The 23,452-nt window shown below is 35.9% G+C and overlaps 1 protein-coding gene across 2 annotated transcripts in view; it reads right to left on the bottom strand.

The window, feature by feature from the left end:
- Xrcc4 (X-ray repair cross complementing 4) overlaps positions 1–23,452 on the bottom strand; it is a 198,199-nt gene that overhangs the window by 152,325 nt on the left and 22,422 nt on the right. For both annotated transcript variants that reach the window (XM_057789572.1, XM_057789570.1), the window contains exon 3: positions 21,873–22,048. In XM_057789572.1, the coding sequence (XP_057645555.1) occupies positions 21,873–22,048 (176 nt within the window). The remainder of the gene's footprint in view (positions 1–21,872; positions 22,049–23,452) is intronic.

Here is a 23,452-nt window from a genome sequence, read left to right as displayed (position 1 = left end):
GATCACTGGAGACTCACTAGTATCATGTTGCTTATTTGGGGGTGAGGATTATATAACAAAACAGTTCCTATTTGGCCAGAACTCTATACAATACTTTCCTGAACTCAAAAAACTTTAATGAATTACATTTGTTAACCAATAAGAGTTCCACTAGACATTAAATGTGAATGGCATAAAATTCATGATCTCTGTCAACTCAAAGATTAAGAAGGCTGGAGAACTATTTCCCCTTTCCCCAGCAATTTCAGTGTGTCTCGGTTTTCCATTCAAATAAAATATTATCTAATTTCATAAAGCTTGCTCATAATATTTAAAATTTAATTAAAATTATGTAAATAATGTAAATTTATGTCTATTAATCATAGGCAAGGAAGTCATCTAAAGAATGCTAAGAAATTTTTCATAGAAATATCATCCACAGACTACATAATTATTATTAAAAGAGATGAAGTGACTCGAAATAAAATGGTTGCTTCCTAATGCCTTGAACTTATTTTCCTTCTCAATTAAAAAATAATTACTAAACCAACATGTTTGATCAAAATTATAGAGGTCCCAGATACTAATTATTTTGAAAAATTTATTTTTTTCTTTTATGTGTATGGGTGATTTGTCTGCATGTATATCTGTGTACCACATGCATACATTGCGCATGGAAGCCAGAAGAGGGCATCAGTTCCTCAGGAGCTGCTGTTACAGGCCATTGTGAGAAGCCTCGTCAGTGCTGGGAATTGCATCTGGGTACCCTGGAAGAACATCCATTACTATCAGCTGCTGAGCCATAACTCTAGCTCACTGTATGCTATTTTATAATGAAATTAGCTTAATGATCTACCTAATCCAATGAACATAAGGACAAATTTTAATTTAACACTATAGAAAATGAGCATAGCAATCACAAAACTTTCAGAATGATTGTGGCATCCATAAAGTTAACAAATACTTCTAATTATTTTATATGTTATCAGTTATTATTATCATTAATTATAATTTATACTTAAATTTTAGGCTTTTGCAGAATAAATTCAAATGTGATTTACTACTCATATTTCATTTTAATCTAGTAATTGTAAAATTAAAATAAATCTATTAACACTGAGAATTTTATCCAAAGAAATTTAATTACTTTCTTTTTTGTCATTTTGTTGAATGATAATTGTCAAGCAACATTTTAACCATTTCAGGTGTAATACATGCTTTTGATAAACATACTCACTGTGAAATGACTGCTACAATTACACTACTAATGTTTATAATAACACAGGGCTACCATATTATGAGGGAGGAGGTGTTTAAAGCTCACCCTGATGGTACATTTTATGTGTATAATACAAAATTACAAATAAGGGTCATAATGCTATGGGATCTCTAAACTAAAAAAAGTTTATTTGCTGCTTTTGCTGTTGTTGTTTGTGCTCTTGTCCTTGAGACAAGCCTGGACTGAAAATCTACAACTCTACCTCCAGAGAAACAGGAATACAGTTGTGCAACATAATGCATCCAGAAAAAATACTTAACAAGATTGCTTCACACTTTCCTTATATGAATATTATATCATTTCCTATAAATTACTTTTTATTAGGTTTTACCTACTTAGTTTGGAAGACTGAGACATGTGTGCCTTTCATGCACGTGGAGGTTAGAGGACAACCAGTGGGAGTCAGCTCTCTCTTTCTTTCATGTGGACTCCAAGGATCAAAACCACATCATCAGTCTAGGCAGCAAGCTCCTTAACTTGCTAAGACACCATGTCAGCCCCATCAGCAGATGATGTTACTATGTTACATGCTATAACATACAACATATCCTAAACTAGAAAACTTTAAAAAGTAACTTATTCTTTGACATAAGAAGCATCCAAAGAGCAATATGCTGGTGGCAAATGCCTTTAATACCAGCACACATGAGGCAAAGGGAGGCCTTTGTGATTTGGAGGCCAGCCTAGTCTATCAGCCGAGTTTCAGGACAGGTTTCAAAGCTACACAGAGAAACCCTGCTGATGGAGTTACAAGCAAATGTGAGCCATTCACATGGGTCATGGAAAAGAAATTCTGTTCCTCTATAAATGCAGCAAGCATTTTAAAACAATGAGCCATCTCTCTAGCACCAGTATTCAGATTCTTTTAAAATGATTTATTGATAATATTCTTTAAAAAAAAACTGTAACAAAAAACCCTCTGAAAATAATGGACTGTTCTGACAAATCAAAATTTACTATACTCTAACAATTTTGTACTTGTTGATAAATGTACATAGGACAGACTGCAGTAATCTTCTGCTTAATAATTTCATTCTGAAATATTTATTTAACATTTATGTGTATATGTATCTGAATGTAAGCAAGTGTAGAGCATGCATACTAAAGCCCAGAGATATTAAAATAGACATCAGAACCCCTGGAACTGGAGGAACTGTTGCATGGAATGCTTGTTCATCCCAGCAGCCCAGAACCGAAATAATCACACAGAAACTATATTCATTAAGTCACTGCTTGGCCCATAGCTCTATCTTCTTATTGGCTAACTCTTATATCTTAATTTAACCCATTTCTATTAATCTGTGTATCAACACGAGGTTGTGGCCTACCAGCAAAGTTCCAGGATGTCTATCTCCAGTGGCGGATCTATGGCATCCCCGACTCTGCCTTTTTCTTCCCAGCATTCTGTTTAGTTTTCTCCACCTAGCTCTGTTCCCCTGCAGCTCTACTATAGGCCCAAAGCAGTTCCTTTATTAACCAATGAAAGCAACACATAGACAGAAGGACTTCCTACACCAAGGAACAGAAAGTTTTGAGCTACTATGTGGATCTGGGTTCCAAACCTGGGTTCTTTGCTAAAGCAAAGAGTGTTCTTAACTGCTGACCTCTCCTATATCCTTATTAAATAATTTTTAGCTGGCTATCAGGGATCATTTGGGATGAACCAAATTAGTTTTTAAGGATTTAACTCCAATTCTGAGTAATTTTCAAAAAAAAAAATTATTAAGTTAACAATTTTAGTTGTTTTCCTTAAGAATAATCATACCCTCTACCATAACATTTCTCTTAACATCCCATTAGATAACCTTTATTATACTGGTTGGGCCTTCTAAGACCTTCATAATTATGAGCATTTTTAAAAATTCAACTTTTTACAAGCTTATAGCATTTTCAAAGCTACAAAGCCGTCTTATAATCTGTTTCTGATATATCTGTTTTATCTCAATATAATAGGACTGCTTTATACTCTCTAAAATGTTCTTTCTTCTTAAGCATTTATCCAAAAAGGCACATTACTTCAACATTAAAATAATGCAATGACAAGAAAAAAACCAAGTTTCATATATGACAACAAAATGGTCAACTCTCCCACCTAAGAACCTGTGGTGTAAAATTGAAATTTACTGCTATATAAAATTGAGACCATGCCAAAGTATAAATTCTTAGGTGTTTGCCCATTATTTGGTTATTAAAGGCCTTAATCCTAGAATTGTGTTCACATATCTCATGATTCCAATGGTTACATTTAGTCATTTCTCTGAACTTACCCTAATCATACTTGCTTTATAATGTTTTTTTTTTGTTTTGTTTTTTTATTATTAATTAATTTATTTAATTATTAAAGATTTCTGCCTCTTCCCCGCCACCACCTCCCATTCCCTCCCCCTCCCCCAATCAAGTCTTCCTTCCTCCTCAGCCCAAAGAGCAAGCAGGTTTCTCTGCCCTGTGGGAGGTCCAAGGACCACCCACCTCCATCCAGGTCTAGTAAGGTGAGCATCCAAACTACCTGGGCTCCCACAAAGCCATTACGTGCAATAGGATCAAGAACCCATTGCCATTGTTCTTCAGTTCTCAGTAGTCCTCATTGTCCATTATGTTCAGCGAGACCGGTTTTGTCCCATGCTTTTTCTGTCCCCGGCCAGCTGGCCTTGGTGAGTTCCCGATAGAACATCCCCATTGCCTCATTGTGTGGGTGCACCCCTCGCCGTCCTGAGTTCCTTGCTCGTGCTCACTCTCCTTCTGCTCCTCCTTTGGATCGTGAGACTTCAGTCCAGTGCTCCAATGTTGGTCTCTGTCTCTGTCTTCTTTCATCGCCTGATGAAGATTAATATTCAGGGGGATGCTTATATGTATTTCTTTGGGTTCACTTAGAACCTGGAAACAACCTAGATGTCCTTCAATGGAAGAATGGATGAAGAAAGTATGGAATATATACATATTAGAGTACTACTCAGCAGTAAAAAACAATGACTTCTTGAATTTTGCATACAAATGGATGGAAATTGAAAACACTATCCTGAGTGAGGTAAGCCAGACCCAAAAAGAGGAACATGGGATGTACCCACTCATATTTGGTTTCTAGCCATAAATAAAGGACATTGCTTTATAATGTTTTGTATGCTGTCAGGAGGCTTAGAAGTATAAAAGATGCCTACTAAACATATCAATTATGGATAAGGAAAGTTTACATAGATATACAGAACATTCTCAAACAAGAGTAGCATACTCGGTATATATGTTCGCATATATTTTGGGCTTATCTTTCAAGTAATAAAAGACTGAGAAAACCCAGTTGCCTTCAAGTAAGGAAAGGGGGACTGACACCAGCCCCAGGAGGCTCCCAACAACAGCAGGAATGATTCCAAACAGACGCAGATGTCCACCACATGAGAGCCAGCACGGGACCACAGGGACATGATGAAAGTCCTCTGTCCCCTGGTATTCCAACTGAGGTGTGAACAGCCATCTGTTCTTTATTTATGTTTCCAGAAACAAAATAACTTCAAAATGTATAGAGAAAAAAGTATGTTAAACACAATGGAGAAAGTGATCAAGTGACTCCGTGCTGTACCATGTTTCAGTGGATACACAATAAACGCTAATGAAATGTGTTCTACATACATTTAGGACTTGAACAACAACAACAAAAAAGCTGAAAAATGTTCAGGAGTTAACAGAAGCTGGTAAATTTCACAGGTTACTATTACATGTAGACAATTATTAAAATAAGCATCTGAAAATGAAATAATAAAATAATAAAATACAATTACTTTATTTCCCAGCCATGACTCAATAATCAAAGTTCAGTGGCATTCAAGGAAAGTATAGTGGTTTAGTAAAAAGACGACAAAAGATAGTTGGGCACCTCAGCCTAACTGCAAATATGTTATGATAAAATAATTGAACTTAAATTTTATGTAACCACTTTAATTCAATAGCTATACAAAAGGACTAATTTAAAGATATATGCCAAACCACAATTTAAGAAAATAGTACATTCAAATTGCTGCAATCAGCAAACCAACAGTTCACTGCACCAAATGTATGCAGATTCAAGGACAAGGTATGAAGCACGGTTTATTTATTGAAGTTAATTATACTTCTCATAAACAAGACATATGATCAGAATGAAAGAAAGAATATAATATTTCATAAGGAAACTGCAGCAACCAAGCCATCTGTTTGCATTAAGTCTACTGAGGCTCTAGAATAGCCATATACAACTGATATGACCTTAAAATGTAGATATCATCTGTGTTAGGAATCACTACTCTCTGAAATTTTATCAATCAGGCATGATTTTATTCTCTTCTCTATTAGACATAATATTTGCAATCACAAAGGTCTCTCTTTAAAGTAAAAGTACATGCAAATATCTAAAGCCAAGCTAACACAGCATCCATAACTAACTACATACTGTTTTCTGCATTCAATCCCTCTCTATAAGGTGGGAAGACAAGAGGATCAACTTTCCACGATTGACACATTACATAAGCGTCTACTCACAAAGAGTTAAAAATGACAAATTAAAGTATCATTATAAATTTAAAATATAATGATTTCCCAAGTAACCAAATTTGACTTTAGCCTTTTCTTAAGTGAGAGAAGTAAGCAAGAAACCCTGCAGAATCACCCCACCCCAGTCCCACTCTCCTGATCCCCCACAGGATTACCGCATCTCACCCACGCTCTCCTGACCCGTAGGGGATCACCCTCCACTCCACACTGCAGGACCACCACACCGCACACACGCTCTCCTTAAAGACAGAGGTCTGCGCTATCTCCTGGGCACTGCAGTGCTCAGTCCACAGACTATGAAAAGTTAACGCATGAAAAAACATTTAAAAGAAACTCAAAGACAATTAGAACTAACTTCATATATGAAAACACCACCTGATGAGAAGTCTGAAAAGCCACTTTGTGAGGTAAGAATAAAGAATTCATGTTATATAAACAGTGATTATGGCACACTGTACAAAGGCATTACTGGCACAGAGATTTTCATTTGGACTACATATACATACACACTTAATTGCATTTAATTATGGATGCAAAAAGCATTAGCAAACATGAACAATGTATGATTGTGAATTTGAAAGCTATTTGAGTTGTGCATAGGCTTCTCGAGATTTTTTTTTCTGTTTGTGTGCCCTCAATATAATTTAATGTTCCCTGATTGATAAAACTTAATGATATAGCCTATCATTAAATGTTATCTGTAGTATCTCAGAAAATCAATTTGAAAATTTAATTATTAGAAGTTGTAAACCCTGTCTTTCATTTTTAATTTTTAGCACATGACATTTCATATTGAAGAAATATTTTAAAGGATATTAAAAATGGGATATATTCTAGCTGTTTAATTTACAAACTATTTAAATAAAAATTCTATGTATTTTAACTTTATTATAAAATTCTATGGATTTACATTAATAATAAAATTACAGACAAACTGAAAATATTCAGAGTTTATGTAGAAGATCTAATCTAGTAATAAGACTCAAAATCTGCTAAGTGCTAAGATAAAATTACAGCCGTTCAGTGTGTCAGAGGTCCTCCTAGGAACGTAAACAGGATCTTACAAGAGATGACATCATATGTCTTAGATATTTTACAAAAGTGAATTCTGCCACCATGACATCTTCAATGCAATAAGGTTGTGGGCTGTCGTCACATATTTTAGTAATAAGTTCTGATTTGAATATGGACCCTTTTCCATGGTAGGGAAGTCTTTACCACTCAACTGTACTTCAGCCTTCTTTTTACTTTGTATTTTGAGAAATACTCTCAGAACGTTGCTCACATGCTGCCTTAATTACAGGTAGGCCTTGACGCTTGCCATCCTCCTACCTCACACTGCTGAGAACCTGGGATCACAACCCTGTGCCAACAGGCTCATTTATCATTTTTAATGAGTTTCTAAACTATACAAATCATACCGGACTCATTTAGTCATGACTAGAAGTAACTTCCATATTTTCCTTGGAGGAAGTCATCAGTACATAAAGAAGGCATTCAACCTAAGCAAGTAAGACGTTACTTCAGTCGCCATCAGAACAGAAGGGCCACTCTACATTTTCATGTGTTAGCGACACGTAACTGTACCATTGTTATTTCATCAAATGCCCGAAATCCAAATCTTTGCCGTTGTTTTTCATTCTGTACAATGTTTCAGTGGAGATGGTGTAAGTAAACAGTCAGTGCTTTCTAAGTTCTTTGCAAGGATTCTGTCATTCATTCCCACTCCCTTCAAACTTATTCAAGATCTCCATCAAATAGACTGACAGTACCACTACAGTCAAATATTAGAGGAAGGAAAGAAAACTGTGTCTTACAAATAAGTTTGAAAGTATAACAGCAATTCACTGTTTGAATTAGGAAATTATGGAGGACTTTCAGTTTTTTTTTTTTTTAAGTTATGGAATCTTTTCTTATTTTACTATACATTCATCACCTGTGTATTTTCCTAGAAGCCCTCTGTTTACTAATCCCCAAAATCTGTATCAGCAACAGTTAATACTGGAGGGGTTATAGTGAAGGGAGAAGTGATGTAATAATATTATAATCTCAAAATATAAGACATAATAAAAAAGGATAAACTAGAACTAAAAAAAGAAAACCTCAAAGAATACTTTAGATTTAGGAAGTGTGAGGTATGGAATTGAAACCATCATGGAGCAGGAGTATCTGTGTGCACACATCTGATTAAACAGTAACTGGATAACATGCCATCTACCTAGAGCTAGATTCTGCAAATAACAGGATATACAACACGTTCAAATCAAGTGTAAATTTTAAATAATGGACTAATCCACATGTTTAAACTGTTTGTTTTCTCACACAACAGAACTTGATGTTTTGTTTACATGTGTGTGAGTGTGTCTATAAAATTAAAATCTCTATCATTTCCTTCTTTTGTTTTTTTCTTAAATATTTACTGGATACTGAAGTTTCTGAACTGGTCAAATTTTCTTATTTTCTCCCATGCTGTTCACCTCTTATTTTTTCTTACTTTTACTTCCTAAAACTTTACCTCCAATAATTTTTTACCATTCTAATACATTTAACTTATTGCATTTGCAAGAGAGATTTCCTTTCTTTGACAGATTTTTCTAATAGTGTGTATTCTATTTTTTGTTTCACTGATGAAAATTTATCTAATTTATCTGAAAGTATTAATTGGAGGTTATCAAAAACATACACTTTTGCAAAATCTAGAAAAATCACTGTATGTATATGATAGGATGTCCTTGACGTCTGGCAATTTGTGGTTATCTACTTATACTGAAGAGTAAATCTGAACGTCAATTATATACACCAGTCTCAGTAAACTGATTATTCAGGATCACTGCATTCAGAGAAATATTCCACCATGTACCAATATCTGAGAGTCTTTTTTTTTTTTTGAAGCAGCTTTTTTGTAATTGAGTTGTAATTGAGATTTATAAAAATTGCTACAACTGAACAAAGTAAGGGATTGGCTTTCATTGTTAATTATGAGGTTTGTCATTTGATCCTCATGATTCTTAGACAGTTTCTTCAACTGTTTTCTTCATACAAAATTAAATGATCAATTTTACAAGCATAACTATGGAAGCAGAGAAGAGAATAAGAGAAACATGAAGGTGCACAGCCATAATTAAGGCACAACTCAAAGAGAAACACTTTCTTGAAGTGGAAACAAACTACTAAGGATGAAGCAGTGTCCCTAGGAATGCAAAGGCAGTCTAGTTACTTCACTAGAAAACTGGCCCAGACAAAGCACTGATCCCCACAGGCATCAGATGTGTTGGCAGAGCAATCGCTTTGATTAATGTCACGTATTTTCAATAATGTTTATTACACAAAAGGCAAAAAGTGGTATACTCCCTTTAGGATCTATGGATATGTATCGGTAAATGGATGATTTATCAAGACTTCATTTCAAGCAAAATGCTAATTTCCTTTTGGAATGACCTAAAATCTCAGAATGGAAGTGTTAAGTTCTTTCTCATTCAAGATAGATAGATTTATAGATACATAGATAGATGATAGATAGATAGATAGATAGATAGATAGATAGATAGATAGATAGATAGATAGATACTCATTTCACAACTACCTTAACATTTATTACCTTTTACATACTTTTTTGTTTGTTTGCTTGTTTGCTTTTCAAGACAGTGTTTCTCTGTGTAGGTTTGGTGCCTGTCTTGGAACCAGCTCTTATAGACCATCAAACTCACAGAGATCCACATGCCTGTGCCTCCAGAGTGCTGGGATTAAAAGCGTGTGCCACCAACACCCGGATACACACAATTTATTTTTATTCACTAAGATTTGGTTCTAATTATGTCTGCAAAGCTACAGAAAAATAAGCAAAAAAAATGAGTTTAAATCAGTATTCTAGAAAATAGCTTATTAAAGTGATTTTATTTGCTCTTTGTAAAATAATATAGTTTGTTTCTCTTACTAAAATGAATATCAAATGAAAACTGTATAAATATTTTTAAATAGTCTACATGTTGAAATTACTGGTAATTTCATTTCAACAATGTTTATTCTTATACTTTTTACAGTATTGTATGCGCATGTCCTGATATGTTAGAAAAAAAAAAATAAGATCATTTGGGAAATTACTCCCTGATTTAGATTGTAAATTATTCTGGTAAAGGCCAGTCAACAATGAATCTTCATTCTGGAATTAGATATAAACAAACAAAACATTAGGAGACTATTTCTGATAGTAAGTTTAAAAAAATTGCCATATTACACTGAAATCTCCATGTTGAGGGACAAAGAAAAGGAGATCACTTGACTATATAAGTATGCTAATTAAAACTTAATTTACATTTTAAATAAATTTGTTGGACTGAAATTTTTATCTTAAAGATCTATATCTAATAAGATAAATACCACAACACTACAATTCCTCTTGGCCAGGAGACTATAAATTATACAAACATGGACTCTTCTGAATAGGTAGTAATATTTATTGGAGGAATTGGAGGAAACAATTCCAAACTCAGGAAACTAAAGAAATCCTCTGTACTCACTTATAACTGTAAGAAAGAAAAAGAATTCCCCAAACTATAGGATGACATTTTTGTTAAAATACATCTTGGAGTGGGTAATATAACAACATTTCTCATTAACTATATTTATCCCACCTATGTAATAATATATTATGCATATATGTGTATGTATGTATATATGTGTATATATTTTTGTATAGATATGTGTGTATGCTGATATACATGTGAATGCATATATATGTGCATGTGTGTGTAATATGGATGTAAACACTTGCATGTATATGAATCGACAGACAGATGTGAGTATATTTGTATATGTACATGTGTATGCATGAATTTATACTTGTGTATATGGTATATGTATATTTGTATGTATATACGAATATACGTATTTGTGCACATGTGTCTATGTATGTGTATGATGTCTTTCTGTATATATGCATGTTTTAATATTTATGTATGTGTTTATGTTTCTATGTGTATATATATATATGTTCTAGTGTGTATTTGTATGTGTTCATGTGTTTGTATGTATACATATGTGTTACTTTATATTTAAGTATATGTATAAATACTGGGTATTTAAGTACATGAATGTTTCTGTTTTTATGTTTGCATGTGCATATTTATGTGTGTACATGTTCATATGCGTGTATGTGAGCAAGCAATCAATGCCAAAGGAAGTTAATTTCCATGCAATGCAGTCCCATTCACCTAATTTTCTGTAACAATTGAATCATTATTTCATCTGTGAGCAGGCATTTTCCTTAACTGAACATTTCATTATCTTACCTGGAAAACACTCTGCACTCTAAGTGACCTTTGCTGTCCTCACAAATATGTTACCTTTCAAATTCTGACCTTCCAAATCATGCTTAGGAAGCTTTAAATACCAAGAAACTTTACATTTACTTTATTTTGTGTCTTATATATATTTACAATTTCAGGATATCCAAGAGAATTGTAACTGCTTTTTTTATATTGTCTAATTCCACTAAACCCAAACTATACAGACAAATAATGCAAATAAAATGTCTTTCGAATGAGTAAATTGCGTAAAAATATGTTTAAATATTACTCAAAGTTATTATAAGACCACACGATACAAAAATTAAAGTAAATATTACAATGTGACCACTATTCAAAAATTTAATTAACAGACTTCAAATTTGCATCTGTTAGTTTCAGTGTTTATTACTTGTTCTATCTCAGTAGCTCAAGCACTTAAGATTCACTCCTAAGTAGCCACTTAGAACAGGCATTAAATCACAGAGTGGGCAATATTTGCTTAGGTGGCAGCCATTTAGCCTGAGCTCACTAATCCCTCACCCCCCTCTGTGGGTGGTCCATTCTGATGTCACAGCTGGCTTAAAGCACACTATAACAAACAAATTGTTACTGAAATAGCAAGGAGAAACAATGAGTCAGTTCTCAAAGGGCTGTTCTACAGAATACCTACAAGGTACCAGAGCTAGAGAACACTGTTCCTTAATTAACTTTCTGGAGACTCTCCATTAAACTCTGTAAAAAACAAAACAGCCAAAAAGAAGCAAGTTTCTAGTTTATTACATACTGCTGATGATAAAGTAGTAGTTCCTTAAATTAATCCCATGCTGTTTTATCAATTAATTATCCTTCCTTCTTCCTCATCATCTATTGGAATTATATATCAACAAGACAATGGTAATATAAAAACTTATGCATGTCATAATTCTCTGCAATGTTCTGTAACACTTCATCTAAAATAAATTATAGACTTGATAAGGACACATTTTAATTAATTTACTGACACAGAGCTTACAGAAACAACTGTACATTTAAAATCACAGGTTATTTCTTCCACACTGATAAGAATTTGCAGGTAACAATAACATATTATATATGAATGATAGATAATCACTATCTTTTTTTTTTTTTTTAAGTTTTTCGAGACAGGGTTTCTCTGTAGCTTTTTGGTTCCTGTCCTGGAACTAGCTTTTGTAGACCAGGCTGGCCTCGAACTCACAGAGATCCGCCTGCCTCTGCCTCCCGAGTGCTGGGATTAAAGGCGTGCGCTACCACCGCCCGGCTTATAATTATTATCCTATAGATCTCCTCTTAATATTTCTTCTGAAGATAACCCATGGATATTACCTAAAATTACATCAGAAAATCCTATAGAGTTCTCTTTTTAATGCTTTTACAGATGGCTCTTCAAGTGTGTAAGGAGCTTAAGTCTTATATATAAATTCCAAATCCTCCATGAAAAATATTATACTGATCTCTTGTACAGCTCAACAGTCTGAAATTGCTATAAAAAGGCTTATTAGATGTGTCTCAGCATTGACCATTTTAACTGACTCTATTAATTGTGTTAAAATTGTTTCTCTTTTAGAAACTACAAGACTTAAGCCCAACCCCACTACTAATGTTACTAGTAATTATTTCTCTCTCTTCAGACTTCTTTTTTTTTCAAGATGTATATTTATTTTATTTTTTATCACTTTTTTTTTATTTATTTATTAAAGATTTCTGCCTTCTCCCTGCCTTCTATATGACAATGAACTCAACCTTCTTTTATAACTCATATCATGGTCATTCTAACTCGTCAACATTTGTTAATGCCCAAACCAACATGCTAGGGTCCTCCCCGACCCTAATACTTCCTTTTTCAGGAATCTCAAAAATTTCATGAACTTATTCATCAAAAGGTAAAATTGTTACAATTCTCTTGACCTCATAACAAATCATTTGACCCTATCCTTCTTTTTCTTCTTTCATCCCACTGCCCTCTGCTGGTAAAATTAAACCTCAGGGGTGAATATTTAACATCACCTGGCAAACTGATATTACGTATCCTTCAGAATTAGGGTGTTTCAAATTTGTTCATGTTATGGTTGGTGCTTTTCAAAACATGATTGATGTTTCTGTTCAGAAGGTTAAACTACTTCAAGATCAAGACATTATGGAATAACACCATCAAATACTTGTCTAAATAGTGAATTTTAAAAATAAAAAGGAGGTATAAACACCCACAAAAACTGCTGCATACTATGCTGCTTTTAGCTGTGCTTAATTGTTTTTCTTCCTTAGAAAGAATAATACTTCTTCTGCTGCACTAAAACATTTTGGAGACATGGCCTAAAACACATGTTAAATGAAAAGACCTAGAAAGGAATTAATAGAAAGGGCCACATGTTCTTCTAACATTAAGACAAGGTTATGCTTATGCCCTTCTAGAAAATGAAAGGAGTCCCAGATGGCTGCTGGTGCAATGTACAAGCCCAGGACAGCATCCTGGAGACCAAACAAAAATGAAGTGTCTGAGGATAGATGACAAACCCATTAAGGGAAGTCCCAAGAAGAAGTGAATAAACTGATGGCTTGGTGAGGTATGAAGCCTTTAATGACTTTCCAAGCCAAGATCTTGGAGAGACAAGAAAAACACAATACTACTGGCCCAAACAAGATAATGTTATGTTTACAGATTATATTACATGCAAATGCTCAGACTACCAATACAGAATCCAAATGTTTTCTGTCAGGGGGAATAAAAGCCACAACTGTAATATGAAACATAATGACATTGTTTTTACATTCCAAGGACAGTTTTTATCATTGGGATTAGTTGTTTGCACAAAAGATACTAAACAAATACATAGTTACATTAATGAAAGATATTTTGGTTGGTCTAACTTAACTGATCAATCCAAACACAATATTACATATTTTAGTGTAATTAAATACTCTTTAGAAAGCTCCAATAGTAGAAATTACAGTTGTATGAAAATGAAGAAATGAACATCTGATGTGTTGCTTACCAGAGTTGATCTTATTGTACCTAAAATAGCAGTCTTTTACAGTGGTTTAGAAAATAACCTCCAACCCACATCAGACAGAGGTCTGATCTCCAAAATATATAAAGAACACAAGAAATTAGACATCAAAATTCTAAATAATTCAATTTAAAAATGGGGTACAGAAATTAACAGAGAATTCTCAATAGAAGAATCTCAAATGGCCCCAAAAGACACTTAAGGAAATGTTCAACATCCATAGACATCAAGGAAATGCAAATCAAAATGACTCTGGGCTATTATCTTATATCAGTCAGAATGGCTAAGCTCATAAACACCAATGAAAGCTTATGATGGAAAGGATATGGAGTAAGGGAAGCATTCCTCCATTGTTGGTGGGAATGCAAACTTGTACAACCACTCTGGAAATCAGTATGGTGGTTGATCAGAAAATTAGTAATCAACCTACTTCAGGACCCGGCAATACCACTCTTGGGCATATACCCAATGGACGTTCAATCATACCACAATGGCATTTGCTCAACTATGTTCACAGCAGCACTATTTGTAAAAGCCAGAACCTGGAAACAAAATAGATGTCCCTCAACTGATGAATGAATACTCAGCAGTTTAAAAAAAATGACATCTTAAAATTTTCATGCAAATGAAAAGAACTAAAAAAAAAACATCCTGACTGAGGTATCCAAGACCCCAAAAGATGAACATGGTATGCACTCACTCATAAGTGGAACCGAGCTAGCTAGCTGTAAAGCAAAGTATTAACGAACCCATGCATAGTCCATGATCCTAGAGAAACTAAGTAACAAGGTGAACCATATGAAAAACATACATAGATCCACCTAGAAAGGGGAAATAGATAAGATTACATGACAAAATTTGAAAATATAGGGGTAGGGAAAAGGGAGGGCAGAAGAGGAAGAAGAGGGGAGAACGGGAAGGGAGAGGAGAACTTGAAGGAATGGGATACATGAAATGGAGGGGGGAGAGAGATGAGAGCAAGGAAAAAGATATTTTGACTGAGGGAGTTATTATGGGGCTAGCAAGAAACTTGGCACTAGAGAAATTTTCAGGAATCTACGACCCTAAGCAACAGAGGAGAGGGTGTCAGAACTGGCCTTGTCCTATAGTCAGATTGATGATATCTTAAATATCACCATAGAGCCATCATCCAGCAACTGATGGAAACAGAGCCAGAGACCCACAGCAGAGCACTGGGCTGAGCTCCCAAAGTCCAGTTGAAGAGTAGGAGAAGTGAGAATATGAGCAAAGAGGTCAAGACCATGATGGGGACACCCACTGAAACAGCTACCTGAGCTCATGGGAGCTCACCAACCCCGCTGGACAGGGAAGGGACCAGCACAGGTCCAGACTAGTCCCGCTGGAGCCACTGGCAGTGCTACCAGGATCTATCTCTACTGCTTATACTGGTTTGTTTTTCCGAACCTGTTCTCTTTAAATGAATACCTTGCTCAGCCTAGATATATTAAGGAGGGCCTTGGACCTTCCCCAAAGCAATGCACCTTACCTTCTCTGAGGACTGGATGAGAGGAGGGGAGGGAGTGGAAACTGGGATTGCTATGTAAAATGAAAAGGTAGGCCACCCACACATGGACCTCCCCCACTCTCCTGGTACCACCAAGAAGGAAGAAATGAATAAATCCCTTAAGAAAAGCCAAAAAAAAAAAAAAAAAAAAAAACAGTTGAAGGAAATAAATAAAACCGTTCAAGACCTGAAAATGGAAATGGAAACAATAAAGAAAGCACAAATAGAGGCAATTCTGGAAAGAAAAAAACCTAGGTAAGTGAATGGGAAGTATAGCGACAGGCTTCATCAACAGAAGAGATGGAAAACACAATAAAAGAAACTGATGTATCAGTAAAAGAGAATATTAAATCTAAAAATTTCCTGACACAAAACATCCAGGGAATCTGGGAAACTATGAAAAGACCAACCAAAGAATAATAAGAACAAAAGGAGAAAAAATTCAGCTCAAGGGCCCAGAAAATATTTTAACAAAATCATACAAGAAAAATTTTTTAACCTAAAGATGGAGCTGCTTATAAAGGAACAAGAAGCATACAAAATACCAAAAGATTGGACCAGAAAACAATGTCCCTTTGCCACACAATAATCAAAACACTAAACATACAGAATAAAGAATATCAAAAGCTGCAAAGGAAAAAGAACAAGTAACATATGAAGGCAGACCTATTAGAATTACATCCAACTTAAAAGCCAGGAGATCCTAGACAGATATCATCCAGATACTAAAAGGCCACAGATGCCAGTCCAGACTACTATATCCAGCAAAACTATCAAACACCATAGATGAAGAAAACAGGATTTTCCATGAAACAGTTAAATTTAAACAATATCGTGTTGCAAGCAGGGGTTGCTTTTTCATTACACATGCCGGGCTAGCTTAGCCCCAAAATAGCCACACAGAAACTGTATTGATTAAATCACTGCTTGGTCCATTAGCTCTAGTTTCTTATTGGCTAATTCTTACATCTTAATTTAACCCATTCCTATTAATCTGTATATCGCCATGCGACAGTGGCTTACCAGGTAAAATTTCCAGTGTCTGTCTCTGGCAGATCCATGACATAAGTCCGACTCCACCCTTTTTTCTCCCAGCATTCAGTTCTGTCTTCCCTGCCTACCTAAATTCTGCCCTATCACTAGGCCCAAAACAGTTTCTTTATTAACCAATGAAAGCAACAAAAGACAAAAGGACCTCCTACACCATTATCTATCTAAAAATTCTACACAAGATACTAGAAGGAATACTCCAACCCAAGAAGATTAACTACATCCAGGAAAACACAGAAAATAATCGCACACTAACAAAATCAAAATAAAGGGAGCATATACACTACACACACACACACCAGTACCACCATGAACAACAACCAGAACAAAAAAATTAAAAAAAGTAACAGGAACTAACCATCATTGGTCATTGATATCTCTCAATACCAATGAATTCAACTTCCCAATAAAAAGATACAGTCTAAGTAAATGGATATGAATATAGGATCCACCCTTCTGCTGCTTATAAGAAATACTCCTCAACATCAAAGATAGATATTACCTCAGGGTAAAAGGTTGGGAAAAGATTTTCCAAGCAAATGGAATTAATAAACAAGCTGGTATAGCCATTCTAACATTTAACAAAATACACATAGAACCAAAATTAACCAAAAGGGATAGGGAAGGACTGCACATACTTATTAAAGGAAAAAAAAATCCACCAAGATGACATCAAAATATCATTATTTTCAGATGATATTATAGTATACATAAGCAACTCCAACAATTATACCAGGGAACGCCTACAGTTGATAAATACCTTCAGTGGAGTGGCTGGATACAAGATTAACTGAAAAAAAAAATTTGTAGCTCTCCTATATACAAAGGATAAACAGACTGAGAAAGAGAAATCATACCCTTTACAATAGAAACACACAATATAAAATATTTTAGAATATTTCTAATCAAGCAATGTGAAAGGCCTATATGACAAAAACTTCATGTCTTTGGAGAAAGAAATTAAAGAAGATACCAGAAGACGGAAAGATCTCCCATGCTCGTGGATCCCTGGGATTAACATGGTAAAACTGGCAATCTTACCTAAAGCAATCGCCATCAAAATTCCAACACAATTCTTTACAGACCTTGAAAAAACAATACTCAACTTCATGTAAAAAAAAAAAAAAAAAAAAAAAGCTAAAATAATCAGAACTGTTGGAGGTTATCACCATCCCTATTTCAAGCCATACTACAGAGCAATAGAAATAAAAACAAGATAGTACTGGCATAAAAACACATGTTGATCAATAGAATTGAATTGAAGACTCAGACATAAATCTATATACCTATGGAATCTGATTTTTGATAATGAAGCCAGAAGCACAAAATGAATAAAAGAAAGCATCTTCAACAAATGGTGCTGGTTTAACTAGATAACTAGATGTCAACATACTGAACAATGAAAATAGAGACACATTTTACCCTGAAAAAAAAAAACAAAAAACCTCAAATCCCAGCGAATCAAAGACCTCAACATAAAATCAAATATACTGAACATAATAACAGAGAAATCAGGGAGTAGCCTTGTAGCCTTGAACATTGGCACAGAAGACAACTTCCTGAACAGAACTCTTAACAGCATAGGCACTAATATCAACAATTAATAAATGGTCATCACAAAACTGAAAAGCTTCTGTATGTCAAAGGTTACCATTAATAGGAAAATATGGAAACATTCTCACCAATTCCACATCTGACAGAGATCTAATATCCAAAATAAAAGGCACTTAAGAAACTAAACATCAACAAACCAAGTAGTCAAGTTTTTAAAAAATGGGGTACATATCTAAATAGAGAATTCTGAACAGAGGAAACCAAAAATGGCTGAGAAACACTTAAAGAAATGTTCAAGCATCCTTAGCCATCAAGGAAATGTAAATCAAAACTACTTTGAGATTTCATCTTACAACTATCAGAATGACTAAGATTAAAAACACAAGTGGCAGGACATGCTGGCAAGGATGTGGAGCAAGAGGAGCACTCCTTTATTGCTGTTGGGAGTGCAAACTTGTACAGTCACTAATGAAATCAATATGGTGCTTCCTCATAAAATTGGAAATCAATCTACCTCAAGATACAGCTTACCATTCTTGGGCATATGCCCATAGGATGTTTCATCCTGCTACAAGCACACTTGCTCAGCTATGTTCATATCAGCTTCATTCATGATAGCCAGAAACTGGAAACAAGATAGATGTCCCTCAAGTGAAAAACAGATAAGGAAAGTGTGGTACATTTACATAATGGAGTATTACTCATTTACTGTTTAAAAAATGACATCATGAAATTTGTAGGCAAATGAATAGACTAGAAAAAAAATCATGAATGAGTTATCCCAGACCAAGAAAGATAAAAACAGTATATAACCACTTATTATTGATATTACTTAACAGCTAATATCAATATTATCTGTTAAGTAAAGGATAATCAGCCTACAATCCACAGACCCAGAGAATCTATGTAACAAGAAGAGCTCAAGGCAGGATATATGGATCTCCCTAAGAAAGGGAAGTAGAATAGATTTTGCTGGTGGACTAGGGGATAGGTGGGAATGGGAAAAAGGAATGGGCTGTAAGGTGAGAAATGACTATAACTGGAGGGCATTTAGGAGTCGATGTAGAAACCCAGTGCAGTGGAAACTCTCAGGAATCTATGAAGGTGACCCTAGAAAGGACTACTAGTAATGGAGAATATGAAATCTGAACTCATCCCAAAACTTAGACCTACAATTTGTCCTGCCTGCAATATGTGCTGAGATAATGGCGGTGCACAACTTGTGACAATGACCAAACCATGATGGCCAGGAACAGAAGGCTGGATGGCCCAAAGACCTAGAATAGAATCAATCAAGACTGTAAAAAAAAAAAAAAAAAGCAATGAAATGATTCCTAAAAATATTATGCTATACTTAGAGATTGGCACCTAGCCCAATTGTCATCAGAGAGGTATCATCCAGCAACTGATGGGAGCAGCAGAAGCAAACATTAATAGTCAGACATTAGTTGGAAGATGGGGAACCCCAGAGAAGAGTGGGAAGAAAGACTAGAGCAGTCAAGGACACCATGAGAACACGGTACTGAGAGAGCTAAGCAGGGTTCATAGGCGTTTACAGACTGAAGCGGCAATCATGGAGTCTGCACGGGTCTGTGCAAGGTTCTCTGCATATATGTTATGGTTGTGTAACTTGTGTTCTTGTGGGCATCCTAACAGTGGGAATTGGGATGGCTCCCACTCTTTTGCCTGTTCTTAGGAATGCGGACCTCCTACTGGGTTGCGTCAACCAGCCTTGGCATGAGGCTTTGTGCCTAGTCTTGTTATGCCGTGTTCAGTTGGTATCCATGGGAGGCCTGCCCTTTCCTGAAGGAAAACAGGGGAAGAGTGGATCTGTGGGAGAGAGGAGAGAGGGATAAGAGAGTTGGAGGGAAGGAAACTGCTGTTGGGATGTACTGTATGAGAGAAGAATTTTGAAAAATTCATTTAGTTGTGATTTATTACCAAAAAAAAATCCACTCAAAGAAAAGTAAGAAGAGAATTATATTATGATGATACAATGTCAAAATGACCACATCAGCAGGAAGTGTAAGAACTTGAGGGAATAATCTGGCAGAGGCAGGTAGTTACCTAAAGAATCTGTGCGGCCAGCTCCCAGTGCTGGCACTAGAGTGCACCTCAGCTTGTTGTCGCCTATGGAGTACTTAGTGGTGAAATTCAAACTATAGAGAAATGGTGTTAATGTATCATATCATATTTATTCTAGTGAGTATTAGTGTTAAATGAAAGCCTACACTTTTTAAAGAAAAAACATGATCTGAACATACATACATTTAAAGAATTAGTTATAAATTCAAAGCTAATCTCATAAATACTCTGAGCCCAATCTTCCCTAAAACCTGAAAATCACCAAACAAACTATAGATCTAAGCATCCCTTACTACACTGGAAATTGAAAATTCTAATACTCAGGAAAAATGTGCGTAAATTTTTCTTAAAAATAGGTCCTTTAAAATGAAAACAATGGGCTGGGCAGTGGTGGCGCACACCTTTAACCCCAGCACTTGGGAGGCAGAGGCAGGTGCATCTCTGTGAGTTCGAGGCCATCCTGGTCTACAACAGCTAGTTCCAGGACATGCTCCAAAGCTACAAAGAAATCCTATCTCAGAAAAAGAAAAAAAAAAAACCCATATTGATAGTATTTTCCATTTTTCTCTTTTAAAAAGGAATGTAAAAATATAAATTTCATAGAAGCTTTACATAATTCCTGTATTTCAAGTTGTACAATGATCCTGAAAGCACCATTTGGCACATGAAGCTTTTGAATGATGGCAAGAAATGCCTCAAACTGTGCCTGCCAGAGGGGCAGCCTGAAGCAAGTGCACTTGGGACTCACGAAGGTCTCTTTGCCATGGAAACAGGGTTCTGTGGAAACATAACAGAATTTCGTCAAGCTTTCTAAATTGAATATGTGCATTCTTTCCCGTTCTTCTGAGTTTAGGAGGTCGTTTTGTTGGCAACTGCCAGTTATCTGTGTCATCAAGGAAACCGTGACAAACTCCTTTACAATGTGTGGGTCATCCAAGTGCGCTGAAACAGACTATTTTGCCATGTGTGCAACTGTCAGCACATTTCTGCCAGCAGATGAGTTTATAAGATGGTATCACTCTGAAATCAGTTTGCAGAAACACATGGCATACTAGAAGATTCCCAAGGTTTGACTGAAAAAGCTTGTCAGTGTTTCAGCTGCATTTTAGCTGACCTTAGCACAGAAAGTTTTGCCTCATTTAATATCCGAAAAGTTCTGTCAAGCAAACAAGGCATGAATAAACTTATCCATAAACAATGAGTAAACAAGGGACAGCCATTTAAACTGCAATGTGACAGCTGAAAGCAGTTTGCTATGGACTCAACACTTCTCTGAATTCCTGATTATGCAGCTTAATCATTAGTAAAAGTCAGTTCAAGCTAGGCATGAGCACACGCCTTTGATCCCAACACTCAGAAGGCAGAGGAAGCAGATCTCTGTAAGTTAAGGCCAGCTGGTCTACAGACCGAATTCCAGGACAGCTAGGGCTGTTACACTGAGAAATCCTGTCTCAAAAAAACAAGAACAAAAACAAGCAAGCTCTAGTTAAGTGTGAAACAAAATTCACCAATAAAAACAAATACTTTACTACTGAGACAGTAAGCGTTACTGAGCGGAACATTTTACTTACTGAGACATCTTTCAGTTCTTTCTCAATGGAGAAGTGGCAAGACTCTTTAGAAAAGATGAACCTGTATGTGTCTGCTGCTCCTGATCCCGACACCAATGCTTTTCTCAGTTCATTGACATATTTTTCTTTCTCCATAGCCATGTCATCAGCTTCTTGGGAAATCTCCGATTCAGAAACTATGAGAAATATTAATAAAAGTGATGAAATAAAAACTTTCTATTAGAAAATATGTATTTAGATGTTACTACTACTTTATCAATCTAACAGAAATTGGAAAAAATAATAAAAGCAAAATGTTTCCATGTGGCTTTTTAAAAATACCATTAATGCTCTTCCCCCCTCCTTCCTCTCCTGTACTATATCCCCGTCCTGACCCAGTTAGGCACTCCTCTTATTTTCTCCTTGGCCCTTCTAGAGCATTTGCGCCCTTACCCCTTGAGCTCTTTCTCTTCCTCTCCAACCATTATTCACCTAGCCTTTCCCAATCTCTGCAGTTAGGTCAGATTAAGTACTCAAATCTAAGTATCCAGTGCTATGAACGTGTGTGCGCGCGTATGTGTATGTGTGTGAGTTTAATGGACTTATGCCACAAGGATTGCAATGCTCCCTGCAGGAACCATAAATTATTTAACAAATACCCTAATGCCAGGCAAGGGAAAGCTTCAAGCTGTTGGTCAAGGGTTCTAGAGAGCCACCAAATAATATGAGATACTCCCATTGTCCTTAGCTACATCTCTACAACTAAAGAAAAAGATGCTATTTCTGAAGCTAACATACACTTCCAGCACAGACCTGAGGGAACTGAGCCAGTAGTGACCCGGAAGCTTTCCCTCTGAGGATCAGCACTCATAGTATGAGAAAGTGCTATGCAACCCAACAACAAACAAATGTAATCAATAGTTCTAGACAAATAAACAGCCTACAAAGCAAAACAATAATTGGCCTGCCAAGGTGTCCCCAAAGGAGCAATCGTGCTATTTTATCTTGAGAATAAGCAACAGACATCTAGTGGGACTTACAGTGTACTCAATAGGAGGGAACTGACACCTGGTACTGCAAAACCTAGCCAATTACCAGTGGCTGGAAAAGACACAGACCCCGGTGTATGACCAACCCCTGCTGTTTCCCTAAGTCAATCCTGCTTCTAACTGTACTTTAAATGCCTTTCCTGATTCTCAAATGAGAATAGTTCCCAGCCCCACCCAAGAAGCTGGGTTTTGCAATAGCTGGAGGCTACCGCAGAGATCCACAACTAGTAGAACTGCAGAGGATGAGCGATGTCAGGGTCCTCAGCCCCAGCCGATACATCTACAACATAACCCCGCCTCTAGGCTCAGGAAACACAGTGAATGGAAGCTGGAAAAACTGAGAGAGAAAGGGCACTGGGACATCTGCTATGACAAGGTCTTCCAGACAAAATGCTTCCCTCACAAGATCCCAACAATATGGCAATCTAAATATAATTCAATAATGTCCACACCAGTTGCACTCTGGGCAGAGGCAGTCTTATGTGTAGATTGATGCTTGCATTTCTCAGAGTCCCTATAGGATTTACCAGTTCTGGAGTTTCTTTTAAATAT

Source organism: Chionomys nivalis, chromosome 15 (genome assembly GCF_950005125.1).
Source record: "Chionomys nivalis chromosome 15, mChiNiv1.1, whole genome shotgun sequence".
NCBI classification, from domain to species: Eukaryota; Metazoa; Chordata; class Mammalia; order Rodentia; family Cricetidae; genus Chionomys; species Chionomys nivalis.
This window is presented reverse-complemented; position numbering and strand designations above follow the sequence as displayed.